The 19,084-nt window shown below is 41.8% G+C and overlaps 1 protein-coding gene across 1 annotated transcript in view; it reads left to right on the forward strand.

Moving 5' to 3' along the window:
- ALG13 (ALG13 UDP-N-acetylglucosaminyltransferase subunit) overlaps positions 1–19,084 on the forward strand; it is a 302,253-nt gene that overhangs the window by 282,405 nt on the left and 764 nt on the right. The window contains exons 27-28 of the mRNA XM_075324885.1: positions 3,823–3,985; positions 14,215–14,527. Of these exons, the coding sequence (XP_075181000.1) occupies positions 3,823–3,985; positions 14,215–14,489 (438 nt within the window). The 3' untranslated portion in view covers positions 14,490–14,527. The remainder of the gene's footprint in view (positions 1–3,822; positions 3,986–14,214; positions 14,528–19,084) is intronic.

Genomic DNA, 19,084 nt, shown 5'->3' on the forward strand with positions numbered 1-19,084 from the left:
GCTCTTCACAATCTTATATGAAAGCAGATCGTTTGTTCTGTAATCCTGGAATTTTCTTTCTCGACAATAGAAGAGAGGCGGGGGTTGTCTTTTTCTATTTTTTTTAAGCTGGAACTTTGACAAATTTCAATCTCAATATATCTGTCACTGGTGTGTCACACATGGCAGTCTTGTAGTTTCCGGCTGTAGAAGGTTGCTGCGTTTGGCTAATAAAGCTGCTTGTTGACTTTCCCTTTTTTTTTTTCCTGCTTGTGGTTTATCCCTTTCTCTTTAGGACCATGCAAATTTCCTCACCTTTGCAGCGGTTATTCAGCACTTCCCTTTGTGTCTTTAAATACCCTCATTCTCCCTTACTCTGTGCTGGTGATAGGTCTAATACCCTTTAGTTTTCAGTGCAAACAGTCCGCTAGTATTCATCTTTCAGAAACTTTGTTACAGTTCCTCTTCCTGAGTCATCTGGAGATGAGTTTTTTGTTTTTCTCCTGTGTGTATTTCCCTGTGTGTTCTTTAGAGCTTAGTGGGGTTGACTAAGCGCTCATCCCATACATTTCCTACCTAGGTTCCGCACCTATGCACCAAGCTGGACACCTGACCATGAAATAGGCCCCATCTAAGGTGGTCAGGATAGCCAGTGACCAGCGGTAGGTTTGGTCAGCGGTCACAATCTTCCCATTCTCTAGACACTGGGGGAGGCGGCATCTGGGGATGAACCATTCTTCATGGATTTGAAAAAGCCCATGCAGATAGAGGATCCACTACTCGCATGGTTCCACTGAGATCCACAAAACGTTTTTGTTTTCTTTTTTATGTGTGGCAAAAAGTCATTTTATTGCAGTCTGCCCCTCTGTTCCTCAATAAAAAAAAAAACATCTTGGACTCTGCTGACCCTTGGTTATGTGGGAGTGAATAATTGAGGTGTGTTTGTCTTCTACATGTAATTCTGTTTGTCTTGACAGCAGAGGTGGTTCTAGAGAGCAGAACTGAGAATTTCTTTGATTGTGGACAGTGGAGCAGGAGTCAGCATGGTGGATGCTCAGTTTGTAAGGACTCTGGGTTTTTCTGCAGTATGTTAAATAATCCCATCTCCATCAATGCCATCAACTCTGTGCTACTTGTTCATTGATACCTGACAGATTGTACATGACATAAAACTGAGGGTAGGACCCCTGCATTTTGAAGTAATTTCCTGTTATGTCCTGGAAGGCCTTCCCATTCACTATTGTACAGAGTCTACCCTAGTTGATGAACCATAATCCTGTAGTGGATTGGCAATCCAAGGAAATTGAAGAGTAGGGAAATTACTGTCTTGATATTATCTGAACACTTCTCGCTCTGTGATCTCTATGAAGGCCTTACCTTCATTTCTTTGTTTTTGAGGATGTATTTTCAGAGCAGGGATGTCAGGATTTTCCTCCACAACATGTGTATGTTTGTCCCATTAATCTGCTTCCTAGAGCAAAACTACACAAATCCAGACTGTATAATCGTTCTGGCCCAGAGAGACAAGCCATGAAAGATTACACTGCAGGGATTCTGGAGAAACGCCTATCAGACCCTCCTCTTCACCAATGGTGGCAGGCTTCTTTTCCGTTAAGAAAAAGAATGGGGGCCTCTGCACTTGTTTGGAATGTCGGGAATTTTATCAGATTGCGGTCAGAGACCCATATCCTCTCCATCTGATTTTGGATTTATTCATCCAGGTTGCGGGAGCCAATAGTTCTTCAAGTTGGACTTAAGAGGGGCTTTCATTCCCTTCTCTGATTTTAACCAGATTGTATGTAAAATGGATTTCAATGCACCTGAGGGGCATTTCGAGAGTCTAGTCATGCCATTTGGCCTCACTAATGCCCCCGCTTTTTTCCAGCATTTTGTGACTTTTTTTCACCAGTTGTTGGGCAGATTTGTAGTGGTATTTGTAACGATATCTTGATCTACTCACTCGATATGGAGACACACCAGGTTCCTGTAAACCAGGTATTACAGATCTTAAGAGATAACAAACTGTATGCGAAACTGAAGAAGTGTTTCACTGTCCAGAGGTGCAATTTTGGGGGTACCTGTTGTCAGTTTCGGGTTTTCGGATGGATCCAGACACTCTGTCCATTACTTGACTGATCGTCCAGAGAACATGAAGGTGTTAAAGCGCTTTCTAGGGTTTGCCAATTTCTACTGTAAATTTATTCAGAATTGGTAACTATAAAACCTCTCACTGACATGACAAAAAAGGGGTCTGATTTCTCTAAATGGTCGGATTCCACCCAGCAGGCTTTTTTCTCTTTCAAACAGATATTTTTCCTCAGCAACTTTACTCAGTCTGATGTTTCACAACCTTTTATCATAGAGGTTGATGCATCAGAGGTGGAAGTTGGAGCTGTGTTGTCACAAGGTCAGTCTCCTGGTGAATGGCATCCATCTGCTTTCTTTTCCAAGAAATTGTCTACAGCCGAGAGAAACTGATGTTGGCAATAGAGAACTTTTGGCTTTCGAGGAATGGTGTCATTAGCTGGAGGGGCAGTGCATCCTATTAGGTGATGTGCGCACACAGCATTTTTTTTACGCTGCGTTTTTGTGTGTTTTGGCCGCTAAAATCGCATATAAACGTATCCGCGGCAGCGTTTTTGCTGCGGTTTTGATCTGTGTTTTTCCAAATGCATTGCATGGGGAGAAAACTCAGAAAAACGTAGCAAAGAATTGACATGTCCATTTTTTTTTTTTTTTCTTCTTTTTAAAAGCTCAAAAACGCAGCTTAAAAAAAAGTTGTGTGCGGACAGCAAAAATGAAAACTCAGACTTTGCTGGGAAAGCAAAGTCATGCAGTTTTGAGCCCAAAAACGCACCCGGAAAACACTGCAAAAACGCACTGTGCGCACATAGCCTTACTGTAATCACAGACCATAAAAACCTGTCATATCTCGAGTTTGCTAAACGTCTCAATTCTAGGCAGGCTAGATGGAAAATGCAAGGGGTTAAAGGATTATTTCCCTCTTAATAGATATTGTTGGATAGGATAATGCTTATAAAAACAAGCAAGTTTTGCTTATTAAAATGTGCAGCCTGTCGATGTAATAAAAGGGTGGTCCAGGTTTGGGGCACAAGTCTGCAGTTACTCTTTCACTTTTCTATTGAAGACTTTGGAATCCTTACAGCGTGTACTGCGCAATGTCCGGATTCTCCGGTGCCAGGAGTGAGCGGACATACGAACACAAGTATGTTATTTGCATACATACAGCCACAATACACTCGTGTCCTACCTTGCTCAATTAACTTATGTTGGGCGAGGCTGTGCACGTCTATTTGGCACATGACTGCATCTATGCAAGCGTAGAATACTGTATGCTGTAAGGATTCACCATCTGCAATTACTTGTGCCCCAAGCCTGGAAACCCCTTTTTAAAGGTAATGTGTTAGGTCAGATAACAGTATTACCCTGCAGCTGTAGTGTTAATCTGCAAGTTAATAGTGTTATGGAGGTGCATGGCTGCCGTACTGAAAGTGACACATTCTGGAGAAAATGAACTATATTTTTCTCCCAAGAGCCACTGGCTTTCAGTCATACAGGCCTACTGGCGTAGCTAGAGTCACCACTCGCAGCACTGGGAGCCATGGTTATAAGCACTCCCCGGACGCTGACAGCTCGCTCTGCACTGATTCACTGTAGAGCCGGCTTTCAATCCAATAAGCTAATAGCATTATCCGACATGACTGGTTCCCTTTACACCTAAGCTGTGAACACAAAGTGTAAAAAATTCTGATACTTGAAAGTTAAATTATATATTTTTTATTAAATTTATAGTTTTTTGTTTGTTTTTTTTTGCATTCTTAGTGCTATCATCAGAGCTTTTGGCACCCTATGGTTTATGTGCAACAGGTACCAACTCCACCACATGTTGAGCCATACCAAGGGTTTCCAGAGCCTGTTCCCCTCGTTGACCAATCTGTGCCGACCGTTTACAATGAGAGCCGGCCTGTGACACTAGAAACTGGGGGTAAGTACAACTGATATATAATTTTTGAATTAAATAAAGTGAACGCAGAGTCAATTTGTCATTTATTATGTGACCTAGGGTTTACAAACCTGCACATGCCAAATATTTCTTAGTAGTTTTTAAGAATCCTTATATTAATAGTGATGATGGTTAAAGTCTATCCTAATCTTACAGGTTAACGATTGTCCTTTGTATCACCTTATGAAGGTGAACCTATTTTTACCAATACCTCTTGGAATGCTCAGTGGATTTGATTGTCATTGATTTGTAAAAGAAAAAATATCATCAATAGCCTTTATCAATACGTTCTCTAATATTGATAAACTGACTGCTTACGGAAATTTTTGATAGGGCTGTCACCATCAGATTAAATTAATGTGAATATTCTCACAAATTCATGAGGGTAACTGTAAAGGTAATATTCATAGCTGGCCTTGTAACACTCATAATGAGGTAATCAATAAAGATGAAGGCTGCACATCTACTAATTTGATAATAGTATAATGCTATAAGCATGCTGAAAAATGCAATTTGCTAACTGGAAAGTGAAAACCTGAATAATGATATGCACACCTGCCAAGAATATTTGGAAAAAAGAGATATTTATCAATCGCATTGATCAATGTAACAGAGCCCCAATACCTCGCCAAGGTATATCTTTATATCCGGGTCCCAAGCTCTGTGACCCTAACTGTCATCTCATTGCAATTAAAAACTGCTGTGTGTGGAGAGGGGTAACCAAGGACTGACTTATATAGGAAACGGAAAAAACATGGCCGAAAGTGGCGGAGCTGTGTTCACATTAAAAAAAAATTCATAATAAAAATTATAACCAAATAATACAGAAGATATGACCTTTCCTTTTGTTATTAAAAAAAACAAGCCTCAAATCAACACAAATAATAGTTCAGGGTTAACAGAGAAAGGCTCTAAACCTCAAGATAGAAATACCCATGGTTTTTTAGAATTCAAAAAGTCAAATATCCAACTCAAAATAATACACTGGTTTTAAATAAAGATAAAAATGTCTTTGACAAGGGTCATCGTTAACTTCTTCCTGCCAAGGCCATTTTCTATGTTTTGTTTTTTTTTTGTTTTTTTCTCTCTCCCCTTCTTCCAAGAGCCGTACCTTTTTTTTCCCATCCATGTCAACATATGAGGGCCTGTTTTTTTTTTTTTTTTTTTTTTTTTTTTTTTTTGAGTGAGTTGTAATTTTTAATGTCACCATGCATGCTATCATTTGTTGTGCTGTAAGATAGGAAACAAAATTCCAGGTGCAGTGAAATTACAAAAAGAGCGCAATTAATCTTATTTTTTTAAATTTTTTTATTTATTTTTTTTTTAATTTACAGAGTCTGTTTTATGGGAAAACAATGACCTATTGATTTGATTCTACAAGTCTGTATGATTACACAGGTACCAAACAGGCATAGTTGTATTTCTTTTTTTTCTTTTTTTATAATTCATAACAATCCCATCAATCCCCCTGGTCACCCGGTTATTTTCCATTATTCCGTTACCTGATACTCATTTTATTTATTTTTTTTCTTTCTTTCATGATTCCACACACTTAATTTTTGAACCCAAACATTTATCCCTTCCCCGAGCTTTTTGCTTTTTAACCCATGATGTCGATACTTTATACTCAAACATCCATTATGATTTTTGGACTTGGAGCCCCACGTTATGGGGAGTTCCCCAGCCTAAAATATCAGCCAGCAGCTGCCTGGAATTGCCGCATCCATTAGATGCGACAGTCCCAGGACTGTACCTGGCTCATCCCGAATTACGCTGGTGAGGTGGCAGTCTGGGTAATAAGGAGTTAACGGCAGCCCATAGCTGCCACCAAGTCCTAGGTTAATCATGGCAGGCATCTGAGACACAACCCCCATGACTAATCTGTAAGTTAAAGAAAATAAACACATACCCCCAAAAAATCCTTTATTTGGAATAAAAGACAAAAAAAATCACCCTCTTTCACCACTTGTTTAAAATCCCTAAACACCCCTGCAGGTCCATTGTAATCCACACTAGGTCCCACAACTCTTTCAGCTCTGCTACATCGGACTTAAGTTTTCTTTTTGAATTTTTCTCAGTCTAAGACTTTTTTTTTTCTTGATCTATAAATCTTTTATGATTCAGAGAATAACAGCTGAACTTTTTAAAGGGAATGTGTCAGCAGGTTTTTGCTATGACAGCATGCTGTAGGGGTTAACACAAATTTCAGCGATGTGCTGTAGTTTACCTGCAATGTTTGTTTTAGCTTCAGGACATTATCATTGCTATCCTAGGTCAGCTAGTCCGTCACACCCCCTGCTTTGATTAGCAGCTCTCTGTCTAGACATTGTATATGGCGAGCCTTGTACGCTAGCATGCAGCTTTTTTGGCTCTGCTGGATTGTTAAATTTAAAAACTTTGTGTGAGATTATGGGATGCAGTGGTTCTAAGTGATACATTGTTTGATTCAGGGTCTTTTTAACAAGATCATGCTGCTCTCAGATGAGGTAGCAAAACCTGCTGATAGATTCCCTTTAACCCCTTAAGGACAGGGCAATTTTTCATTTTTGTGCTTTTTTTTTTTTTTTTTCTTTATCCCCTTATTCCAAAAGCCATAACTCTTTTTTTTTTTTAAATTTGCTGTAGATATAGCTCTGGTGTGAGGACTTTTTGTAGGATGAGTTGTACTTTTCATTCATTCTATCATATGATGTAATAGTAAGGAGGGAAAAAATTACAAGTGTGGCATAATGTGTTTAAAAAACAAAATAAAGAAAAAATCTGCAATTGCTTTTTATTTAGTATTCATTTGTCTATAAAACCAACCTGGCAGTATAATTTCCAGGTCAATAAGATTATGTAGATACCAGACATGTATAGTTTGTTTTATTTAAGTAGTGAAAAAAATATTCTGAAATTTTGAAGGAAAAAAAATCTTGCTTGTCACGACTTTCCGAGAGCCGTCCCGTTTTAAATTTTTTGAAATTGGGGCTGAGATTTCCCCCCCCCCCTCCTTATTTTTGCACCCCGAGCTGATGTTTTTATTGATATTATTTTGGTGTATGTGTTTGGATCTCCTGTTTTTCATTTTTTTTTTTCTGTGGCAGCAGCTGAAAAACTGCAATTATGTTTCATTTTATTCTTTCCTCAATATGCTATTTACCAATTTGATTAATTTTATATTTTCATAGATCTGACTTTTATGATTGCAGTGATAACAATGTTTGTTTTTTTGGGGGGGGGGGGTTGTCCTCAATTTTTATTGTTGTAAAGGGGGGGGGGGGGATTTAATCTGTTTAGTTAATCTTTTCATACTTTTAACATTTTTTTTTCTACTTTGTACTGTATTTAAAATCAACAGCGAAAATTGTCCCAAAATTCAAGACAATAAAAAGCGATTCATGCTAAAAGATATATGCTTTATTATTGAATTAAAATATTTTTTTTAAAAATATAAAAAACAGAGAATTGCTCCTGAGAGGGACCAGAGAAAATACATAGAATATAGAAATTGTACACAAGTCTGTAGGAAAGGTAAAATTAGCAGCAACAAATAGATGGATAGTGTGCAATAAAGGTCTTGCACCATATAGTATGTTATATAAATTAGTTAAAAAATATCAGTTCTTATAAGAAAGACCACATAGAAAATGTGAGATATAATCATTGCACACACCAAATAAATCTACCATCCATTTATTGCTGTGAATTGCACATGCCCTGGTAAATGTAAACACTATACTCGTGCTGCTATTACATAAATTATACAGACACAGAGAACTGAGCGCAACAAAACTAGCTGCCAGGGAAGATATAAAGTGCACAGAAACTATCAAAATTACATTGGAGTAAACCTCTCCTGTTGTACAAATAACCCAAGGTTATATATTTACCTAAATAGTCTTCGCCGTTTCGCCCCCGGAAGAAGCAAGGGCGAAACGGCGTTGGGGTGGAGGGACCTGCTCACCCAAACCCAGGCTCAGTACGGTCACCTATTTAGGTAAATATATAACCTTGGGTTTTTTGTACAACAGGAGAGGTTTACTCTAATGTAATTTTGATAGTTTCTGTGCACTTTATATCTTCCCTGGCAGCTAGTTTTGTTGCGCTCAGTTCTGTGTCTGTATAATTTATGTAATAGCAGCACGAGTATAGTGTTTACATTTACCAGGGCATGTGCAATTCACAGCAATAAATGGATGGTAGATTTATTTGGTGTGTGCAATGATTATATCTCACATTTTCTATGTGGTCTTTCTTATAAGAACTGATATTTTTTAACTAATTTATATAACAGACTATATGGTGTAAGACCTTTATTGCACACTATCCATCTATTTGTTGCTGCTAATTTTACCTTTCCTACAGACTTGTGTACAATTTCTATATTCTGGGTATTTTCTCTGGTCCCTCTCAGAAGCAATTCTGTTTTTTATATTTTTTAAAAAAATATTTTAATTCAATAATAAAGCATATATCTTTTAGCATGAATCACTTTTTATTGTCTTGAATTTTGGGACAATTTTCGCTGTTGATTTAGAATTTCTGAGTGTCATGCACACATGTGAGGGTTTCTTTGGTTGATTATTTATACTGTATTTACTAGTCCCCTTCGGAGACTTGAACCAGCAATAGTCTGATCACTTGTTCTATGTATAGCAATACCACAGCATTGCTGTATATAGAAGAAATCTGTCTCCTATGACAACTGCCATGGATGGCTTTCATAGGAGTGCTGAGATGACAAACACAGGGGTCATTAGCTGAACCCTGGGCAGTCATAACACGTCTGTCCTGAGATTGTGTCGCTGGTTTTCCAATAAGGAGTCAGAATAGCTCGCCTTACCTGCCAGCACGTGTTAAATGTGTACCGCCCCCGTGTCAGCGGCCGAACCGCTTGGATTCGAAACCACGGTGGCTCGAGGGGTTTCCGGACCCGGGGGTCGTGCGGACACTAGAGTTTAAAAGGGGAGAATATGTACAGGGGGGTTAGAAGTTTGTGACGCCACCCACGGTGCATGGTAAGGTGGCGTACCACCGCTGCTGTTCGGGAGCCCAGTGGCGGTGGTAAGGCAGCAAGGTGTTTAACCCCTCCGTGGGTAGGGGGTTGTGCCCGGGGCCCAGTGATGGCAGTGAAGGGGTGCCGTTGGGAAAGGAAAGGGTTTCTGCGTACTCACGCAGTCGAAGAATACTGACACCGACAGCTTGTAAACCAGAATTCTGAGCACCGCTGCAGCAAGGAGGGAGCATGATTGGATCTGTGCCCTTGGTGTTGCTTGTTAGCCTGTGGCCTTTTCCGTGGCACCTTGTTCACGGTTTGGACCCTATAGTGTGGAACTAATCGGGTCCCACTCACCCGTATGGCTAACGGAGTGAGCTTGCTCTCATGGTTCACGCTTGGTATTTGATGGACTGTGTTTTGGGAAAAGTCCTATCCCCTCGTTGCGCTAGTACCCCGATTTTGGAGCGGGTGAGGGATGAATCTTGAAGACTTCACCCCCGTCGGGTAAATTACCAGGTTGCTTGAAGCTACTTCCCGGCCTAGGGTCCGCGTACTTTGTCGTGCCCTGACCCCTGCCCGGAGATGGCTTAAGGCCGCCGGCTGCCCTCCTCGGCAGTCCATCCTCCTGTGACCGGGGTTCCAGCTCCTACCAGGCCCAGACCAATGTCTGCCACCTAGTAGTCTTCAGGAGCCCTGCTCCAAACCGGTGACCTCTCCCTCTGAGAGTCACCACTCCGCACCCCTACTCCTTCCACTCCTTTTTCAGTTCTCCTGTCACTTTTCAATTTCCCCTACCAACCCCCCAAGTGGGAGGCCCTATTCCCTTCAGGCCCCCCAATGGTGTGTGTGTGGTGCAAAGTGTTCCTAGGGTTTTGACTTGCTCTGATCTTAGCAACACCGAAGAACAGGGATCCGTAACCAAGGAGGATGCGGATACTGTGCAGAAGGTCAGATTGCACAATATCCTGTGACGACCTGATAGGCCAGGGCGTCACGAATGCAACTGTCAATGATTGACAGCAACATTTAAAAGGTTGAGGCGACGTAAGAGCGCTGCTCCACCTGCAACTCTTGGATGCAGCCTGCAACAAACGCAAGGAAACTGCGTATGGTGTGCATAGCATGTCCTTTATCGTTAAGTAGTTAAACATTTTAAAATGTATATGTCAAGTTATTTACAGTTTGATAATTTCCAAAGTGGCTTTGTCCCCTGGCGAATTAAAAATAATCTCTATCGATGCCGATATTAGGATACAATCGCGTAATAAAGAAAAATGCTTTTGGGAGAAAACATACCCACAGTGTCTCATCTCAGGCTTGATGATATTTCTAATGACAGATTAAGGTTTACTATTTTAGGACATAACATTACCCCGAGACCTATTACCCTTTTTAGGGTAATAAAATATATAATGTATGTAGAACCACTCAATTATCGATGGAGCAAATGATCCAACACAGATTTATCATCAGGCACATTTTAAGTGTGAGTGTTTTATTGACCATTAAACAAAATAAAAAACATAAAAAGAATTATAGCAATTAACTTTTATTGAACATATACCGTATTTTTCGCTTTATAAGACGCACCTGATTATAAGACACAACCCCAAATTTGGTGAAGGAAAAAGACATTTTTTTTTAAATGTTAAATGGGGTCCATCTTATAATGCCAGTGTCTGTCTAACAATTCATATAGGGTATATGTCCCTCATAGCCCCCCATCCTAAAATTTGCCCCCTTAATCTGGATATGGCCCTCTTATATTGAATATAGCCCCCTTGTGCTGGGACACGTCCCCCCAGTGATGCCACATGTCCGCCATTGATGACACACATCCCCCTATTGCTGGCACATGTCCCCTATTTATGACACATGTCCCCCTGTGCTGGCACACGGCCCCTATTGCACGCAGCCTGGCACAATTCTCCTATTGCTGGCACACATCCCCTACTGCTGGCACAGGTCTCCTATAGATGGCACATGCCTCCTATAGATGGAACACGCCTCCTACAGCTGGCACAGGTCTCCTATGGATGGCACACGTTTCCTACAGCTGCCACAGGTCTCCTATGGATGGCACACGTCCCCCTGTGCTGCCCATGGCCCCCTATGGATGGCACACGTCCCCCTGTGCTGCCCATGGCCCCCTATGTATGGCACACGTCCCCCTGTGCTGCCCATGGCTCCTATAGATGGCACACCTCCCCTGTGTTTGATATGGCCCCCATGTGTGCTGCCCATGGCCCCTATAGATGGCACACCCCCCCGTGTTAGATATGGCCCCCATACTGCTGTCCATAGTAAAATAAAACACTCTTTCCTTACCTTCTCAGCGCTGTCCGTTCTCGTGTCTCCCTCCATGCTGCTGCTCCTTTTCCACTTTTCTTTCCACCTTGGTTCTCGGTGCTGGTCATGTGATTGGCACAGCAGAGTGATATCATCTCTGCGTGCCTGATGACAGCGGCAGCAGAGACACCGGGAGATCAGCGCTGGAGGTAAGTAAAGCTTTTTTTATATTACTATGGGCAGCAGTATGGGGGCCATATCTAACACAGAGGGGATCATGTGCCATCAAAGGGGGGCGCAGGCAGATATAATATGCGCCGCTGCCCCAGCCCATTGCCGCGGTGCGGTTTCAGCACCACGGTGATGGACAGCGGCAGTGCATATTATGAGCGGGAGCAGAAGATCAAAGGATCCCTCCTGCAGCTTTGACCAGCCCCCAGCACCTCTCAAGAGCTGCCCCGACCTCCCCTGGACCCTGCAGTGTGTGTATGTATATATACATATGTGTATATGTGTGTGTGTGTGTGTGTGTGTGTGTGTGTATATAATATATATTAATATATACATATTATATATATATATATATATTATATACACATACACCCCCCCCCCCGTATATTCGGATTATAAGACGCACCCCCTACTTTCCCCCAAAATTTGGGGGAACAAAAGTGCGTCTTATAAAGCGAAAAATACGGTACCTGCAAAACACTCCCGATAGATGTTGTAAACTCATTGACAGAATACAATTTTACTTGTAAAATGGGCTCTTTTCATCCTGAAACTGATGGGTTAAATAAGTGTACTGAAACAACTTGCCATTAGTTCTTTCATGCAGATTTTAATTTATTGCGATTCTATGTAGTTGCATTGCAATAATACAGTTCAGAATTCGTGTACACCCCTCACATTTTTGTCATGTCTTCAGTGTTGTCCCATGAGAAGATATAAAATATTTACACTTTGATACAATGTAGAGTAGTCGTACATATTGTATAGCTGTAAATTTGGTGTGGCCTCTAAATAAGTTGCACACAGCCATTTATGTCTAAACCATTTTCAACAAACATGAGTACACCCGTAAGTGAAAACTGTTAATTGTACTCAATTAGCCATTTTCCCTCCCCTTTGTCATGTGACTCATTAGTGTTACAAGGTCTCAGGTGTGAATGGGAAGCGGGTGTGTTAAGTTGGGGTTATCGCTCACACACCCAAATACTGGTCACTGGAAGTTCAACATGGCACAGAATTCTCTGAAGATCTCTAAATTAAAGAATTGATGCCATACATAAAAATGGAATAGGCTATAAGATTGCCAGCACCCTGAAACTGAGTGCAGCACAGTGGCCAAGACCATACAGTGGTTTAACAAGACAGGTTGCACTTTAAACATACCTCACCATGGTTGAGCATAGAGGTTGCGTATGTGTCCAGCGTCATATCCAGAGATTCTTTTCAAAATAGATGTATGAGTGCTGCCAGCATTACTGCAGAGGTTACAGGGGTGGGGGTCAGCTTGTCAGTGCTCAGACCACACATGGCACACTGCATCAAATTAGTCTGCATGGCAAGATAGTTATTTGTTTCAGATGGTGTCAAGCATGTGAAGTGGCAACCTGGTGAGAAGTCCAAAGACAAGTGTCTTGTTTAGTGTCAAGCATGGTGGTGGGAGTGTCATGGTTTGGGGCTGCATGAGTGCTACCAGCTGTGGGGAACTAGTTTGTGGAAAGCATGAAGGCCAACATGTACTGTGACATACTGAAGCAGACCAGGATCTCCTCCCTGCATAAACTGGGCCACAAGGCAATATTGCAACCTAACAACCCCAAACACACCTCCAAGATGACCACTGCCTTGCTAAAAAATTATAAACTGAGGGTAAAGGTGCTGGACTGGCCAAGCTTGTCTGCAGACCTAAACCCTATTGAGCATCTGTGGGGCCTCCTCAAATGGAAGGTGGAGGAGTGTAAGGTCTCTAACATCCACCAGCTCTGTGGTGTTGCCATGGAAGATGAAAGAGGATCCAGCGGCTCTTGTGAACTCCATGCCTAAGAGCGTTAAGGCAATGCTTGAGAATAATGGTGGCCACACAAAATATTGACACGTGGCAAAAATTTGGCCTTTTTCACTTAAGGGTGTAATCACTTTTGTTGCTAGCGGTTTTGACGTTAATGGATAGACATTATTTAGATGCCACACCATATGTACATTGTTATACAAGTTGTACACTGTCTACATTGCTTCAAAGGGTCCTATCTTGGGGTAGTCCCATGAATAGATTTAATAAAATATTTACAAAAGTGAGGGTGTACTCACTTTTGGTATACACTGGGAATACATATTAGATGTAAAAAACGTATACAAAAATATATTGTATAGATGTACTGTTATATTTTGTATAAATCTCTGTATGAACATTATATATAATATTTTATATTGTTCCTTGTTCCTCTCCTCCTGATCATGGGATTGGTATTTTTGAGCTCTTTGGGTCCTGACCTATAAAGCTTGTGTTCCTTTCCATGTTTGAGATGTCTGCGGAAGGAATTTGACGAACTCCAAAATACATAGATTGTCTACAGTTTATATTAAAAGATCATTTACCGGTCAGTTTTAGAAAAATGTTGATACTTGAAGTTATCAGTTTTGTTAAGTGTAAGTCTTGAATTAAGTTTTTATGTGTGAGTGAATCGGTGAGGGCGTCAGAATAATGCTCTTTTCTCAGATTGAAAACCGACTCTATGCAAAAACTTTATTTGCAGTTTGGGCGGTTGTCTTCTGTCTTCTGATCTTTAAGATCAGAGTACCTGTGGATGAGCAAACACGGACTGTATGATAGGGTTGTGTAAATTCATCTTTCCTCTAATAATTTTATAGACCTATTACATAAGCACTAGATTTTCTTATAAGAATCTGTTAACACAAGTTTCTTTAATCTTAGGTCAGTTTCCGAATGTGGAATCTCTGCCTCCATCACCGGGACCAGTATATTACCCCTTTGTTCCTGAGCCATATAACCAACCTCCTATAAGTGGCTTTGATTCATGTGTGTCTGTTGTGCCTACGTATCACTATGTAGGACCCTGGCATCCTATAAGCCCTCCTTTCAGCAGTTCACCCCGGATTCATAACCCGGTAAATCCTGGCCACATCCACCAAGTGAGCTACATTGCGGCACCACCTCCTCCTGCACATTTTGTGCCTCAGGCGATATGAGAGCAGATGGATTATCTGTATGTTTGTTAGTTTTAAAGGTACAGTATAAGAAAAAAAAAATCTCAAGTGATGCGTAACAGTCTTTATTCTTTTAACAATGGTCTGTGTGCAGTGTATTGTGCACATGGACAGCACACTGACAAAAGATATGCTCAGCTGAGCTCCATCTATGTGTAAGTGGATATGAACATTTTCTTTTTCATAGACCTAAGGTCTTTGAGGAAAAAAAATATAATTATGCACTACTCTTCTCAGTTTTATGGATGAGAACCGTGCATGACAATTGGGTGCTGGATCTAAAAGCCATTTTATGCAAACAAATGCACATTGCTGTTAATTTTAACATTTGTCTCAGACTTAAAGGGAACCTGGCAGAAGATCAATGCTGCACAAACCACAGCCAGCATGAAGCATACACTAGATGCCTATTACAGATGTGCACGTTTTGGCTCTATAATGCAGAAGCACGTAAAACACACACATTGAAAAAACGGCTGGGACTATGGGTTTCGAATGAGTAGGCAGAGGCCAGTCCCTTTTGGTTCTTCCCGTCTTGCACTCCTAGCTAGACAAATTGTCTCTCCAGGAAAGGAGACAAACTCTAGCGCCACCTATTGGAAACAGCAATCCTAAAAGTCAAAATTGGCCTTTTAACAAGCCTTTTCATATGACCTAGGATATATACCAGATCAGAATCCCAATTTACAGACAGTGTTTCAGGGTGATTGCCCCTTGTCAGTGCAAAGTGTGGGTATCTGATCTGGCTTATGAGAAGCTATGTGGGGACCACTCCTAGCTAGATACATTCATAGAGAGATCTGCCTGTGTAGGGGAGTGGGGTGAGAAGAAATCACAGGGCACATGCCTCAGACTCGTCATACAAAAAACATCCCCAGCAGCTTTCCGAATTTACCTCTGAAATGCTGCTGCAGCAATTTAGAGTTAAACATCGTACACCGCCAATGTCCGATTCATGTGTTTCTTGTCAGGTTCCCTTTAATTGTTGCACTTTAATAGGTAGTTTATATGGAGGTCTTTGTAATGTATGCTAAAGTCTACTGCAAACGTCACAAACGTCACTGCCTGCAGCTAATCGATTCACATTTTTACCTTCATAAGTTAAAAAAAAAATTTCCACATGACTAACCCTGTATGTTTTTTTTAATATCATCATATAAAGTATAGTCATAAAAATGCTCATGTGGAGCGTCAGGGACTATATTAAAGGACAAATCATATAACATAAGTTACAAAAGAGAGGGAAAAAAGGTACGATGAACCGTCCATATAAGATGAAAAATAGATGTCTTTATTGTACAATTAATTGGGAAATAAACACCACTGTGATAATAAAAACATTACAAAAATACCTGTACAGGATCCTCCAACTCTTAGATTGAATGAACAATTGATACATTAATTATTGGCAGCGTTCTGTCTCTTCCTGGTAGCAATGAATCCAACCGCTCTAATTATCAGTCCCTTAGATAACTGTATGATTTTACTCACTCTACCGGCTTCTACAGATAGTGTTAACTCAGCCCAACGATGACTTGTAGGAAGACAAGGAGAAACGCTGTAGTTTTCTTCTTGAATCTTGTATTAAGTACAAAGTAAAGGCAGGTGAAAAGGAATAATCTGTACAGGGTTGCAGACATGTCTCTTCAGTAATGGTTCCTCTAGACTAAACTGAAGGAGAAGGGAGGAGCTTTCTATACAGAAGCCAACTAAGGGAGGTACATAGGGACAAACTTCATACAGTCTAATCTACCTAGTAACAATAAAGGAATTTCCTGATAGGAGGAAAAATATGCAATGCAAGAATTATATACAACACGTTGTTCCCATTCATGGGACACAACAGGCAGGTTCAAATGATTACCAAAAACAAACTCCCTGCATATCAATAGCCAGAGGTGACATTATTGGATTAAATAACCATTTATCATAGTAATTCACAGAATAGATTTAGACATAGGTGACATGCTTTAACACTTCTGTAGAATGTGTGTGAAAATGCGCAGCTTGAACATAAGGATATATAGAATACTAGAAGGTGGCCCGATTCTAACCTATCGGGTAGTCTAGAATGTGTATGTAGGTCGCAGATTGAATAATGTAATGAATGGACTGGATGGGTTAGTTTTAATTTAGTTTTATAATTGTTTATTGGTTTTAAAATGACATACAACAGAAGGAACAGTTTTAATAGATGAGTCTAATGTATAATGATGTCCATGGCTTGTAATGAAAGAAGGCCATTAACAGTGTAAGGCCTCTTTCACACGTCCTTGTCTCCGGTACGTGTTTGGTCCTTTTCCTCACATACCGGAGACACTGGCAAACATAGACCCATTAAAATCAATGGGTCTGCGCTTACGTGCGTGTTCTGCCATGAACCGTGTGTCCGTGTGCTCCACACGTCAACATTTCCGTTTTTCTCCGGCATCACGGGTGTCACACGGCCCGTATACGGACCACACGGAGGTGTTCCGTGTGACACGCGCCGGAGAAAACACACGTGTTTGAGAAAATAAAAAACAACCTTACTTACCTTCACCAGCACTGCTGTCTCTGCCGCTGCAGTCACTTGCTTCCGACTGCCGCTCATTATGCTCATTGCATATTCACTTCACTGTGGCCGGAAGCAGCAGCAGCGGGGAGTCGGCAGGACCGGAGGCCGAAGATCAGCACCACGGACAGCGACACCAGGGACAGGTGAGCAGAAAGATCCCGTTCTCCGAGTGTTATCACGGATAACACACGGAGATCACACGTAGGCCATAAACACTGCTCACGGAGGGCAAAACGCACCTCTGACACGTCCGTGGAAAAACGTGCGTGGTTTTCACGGACGTGTGAAAGAGGCCTAAAGTTAAGTAAAAATTATACTGATCCTATGATGTGGCCCATGCTGGTATGTGTCCCTATCGTGGTGCAGCCACCATCCTGACATGTGCCCCCATCCTGCGGGGTAATGTGTGCGGGGGGCGGAGTGCGCGGGTGGGGTGCAGCCGAGCGGGGCCATGGCGCTAAGGACGTCAGTGCCGGGGACTGCATGGGTAGGGACAGGTGACTATCCAGGTGTGTGTTTGTGTGTGTGTGTTCGTGTTCAGTGTATACATGCGGGGGGGGGAGCCGAGTGGGGTAATGTGTGCGGGTGGCGGAGGCGAGCAGTGGGTATGTGTCGGTTGGGTTGTTGGTGTGGGCTCCCGGGGGTGCAGCACTCACCGGGCAGTCGGGGAAAAGTGTTCGGCATCATCCTGTTGGCCCGGGCTGTTCAGTTAGCTGAGCCGTTGGTCGCAGGCTCTTTAGCGCGCCGACGGTTGTCACTGTAATGTCATTTTAGAGCAAGACAGACAGACAGAATAAGGCAAATATATTTATAGATAATAAAGAAAAATGTCTATAACCAGATGGACTCACATAGACATATGAGTTCATAGATCCAATCAATATAGAAAGCTTTATTGCATTCTCTGCACAAAACTCCTTAGTTGTCAGATCTGTAGCAGGGATAGACCTCAGACCAATGTACAGTCTATATCTTCATAATCAATGCATAGTCAGACAAAAAGAACGCATTGCATATCAACCACAATTTCGGCCCAAGCATTATAGCATATAAACAGAGATATGTCCCTATCAAAAGGGATAGGAGGAACCAAGAGTTAAATAGAGATTACTACCTGTAATATGTAGTGGAGATCAGCCGGCTATATGACACAGCAGTAAGGCTAGTTTATAGGTTTGACTGCCTTGCTAAGGCCTAGGACACACTGCGAGAAAAAGGGTGCGAGTGGAATGCGATAAAAAATCGCATTCCTCTCGGATCAATATTACTCTATGTGCTCGCTCCCATGAGCGATTATTTTCTTAGCCCTAATCGGACCAAGAAAACAGTCGCAGCATGCTGCGAGTGGAACACAATTCTGTTCCACTCGACCCATTCAAGTCTATGGGGCGGGAGAACCATCGCACTGCTCTCGAGCAGTGCGAGAATCGCAATTGCCGGCTACTGAGGAGATGGGGAGATAAACCTGCCCCCCCCCCCCGCAGCTGTGGTCTAATAGCACGATAGGACCACAGTCGCAATGACCCTCTCATTACATTTGGCTCCCGCTGTGCTGCCAGCATGAGCAGTGTGTCATGCAAGGATCGCACATAACCCCGTGTGGCCCCAGCCTAATAATGATCAGCATCTAGATGATTTACAGAGTGAGAGGGCTGCCTTTGCACCCTTATGGATTCACTGTGATTCGATCATTGGGTGCAGGATTGCCTGCCTGCCATTTATGGAAGCCTAGTATTCCTTAAAAAAGCAAAGATGGCCACCTGACTTTTGAAAAATCCAGACAAGATAAGCTAAGATGGTGATTTTTGTTGATGCGTTTCTGAAAGCAATTTCTTTCAGGACAAAAATCACATGTGATCCACCCGTGACTGTTAGCTGCACATTTCGGCTGATCAGATCAGCTGACGTGTGGGGAAATATGCGGGCTCGCTGCATGAGCCTCCATTAAAGGGATAGACACGACCTGGGACGTACCGGTACATCCCAAGTCTTGAGGGGTTTAATGAACTCCTCATCGCTC

This window comes from Anomaloglossus baeobatrachus, chromosome 9, assembly GCF_048569485.1.
Source record: "Anomaloglossus baeobatrachus isolate aAnoBae1 chromosome 9, aAnoBae1.hap1, whole genome shotgun sequence".
NCBI classification, from domain to species: Eukaryota; Metazoa; Chordata; class Amphibia; order Anura; family Aromobatidae; genus Anomaloglossus; species Anomaloglossus baeobatrachus.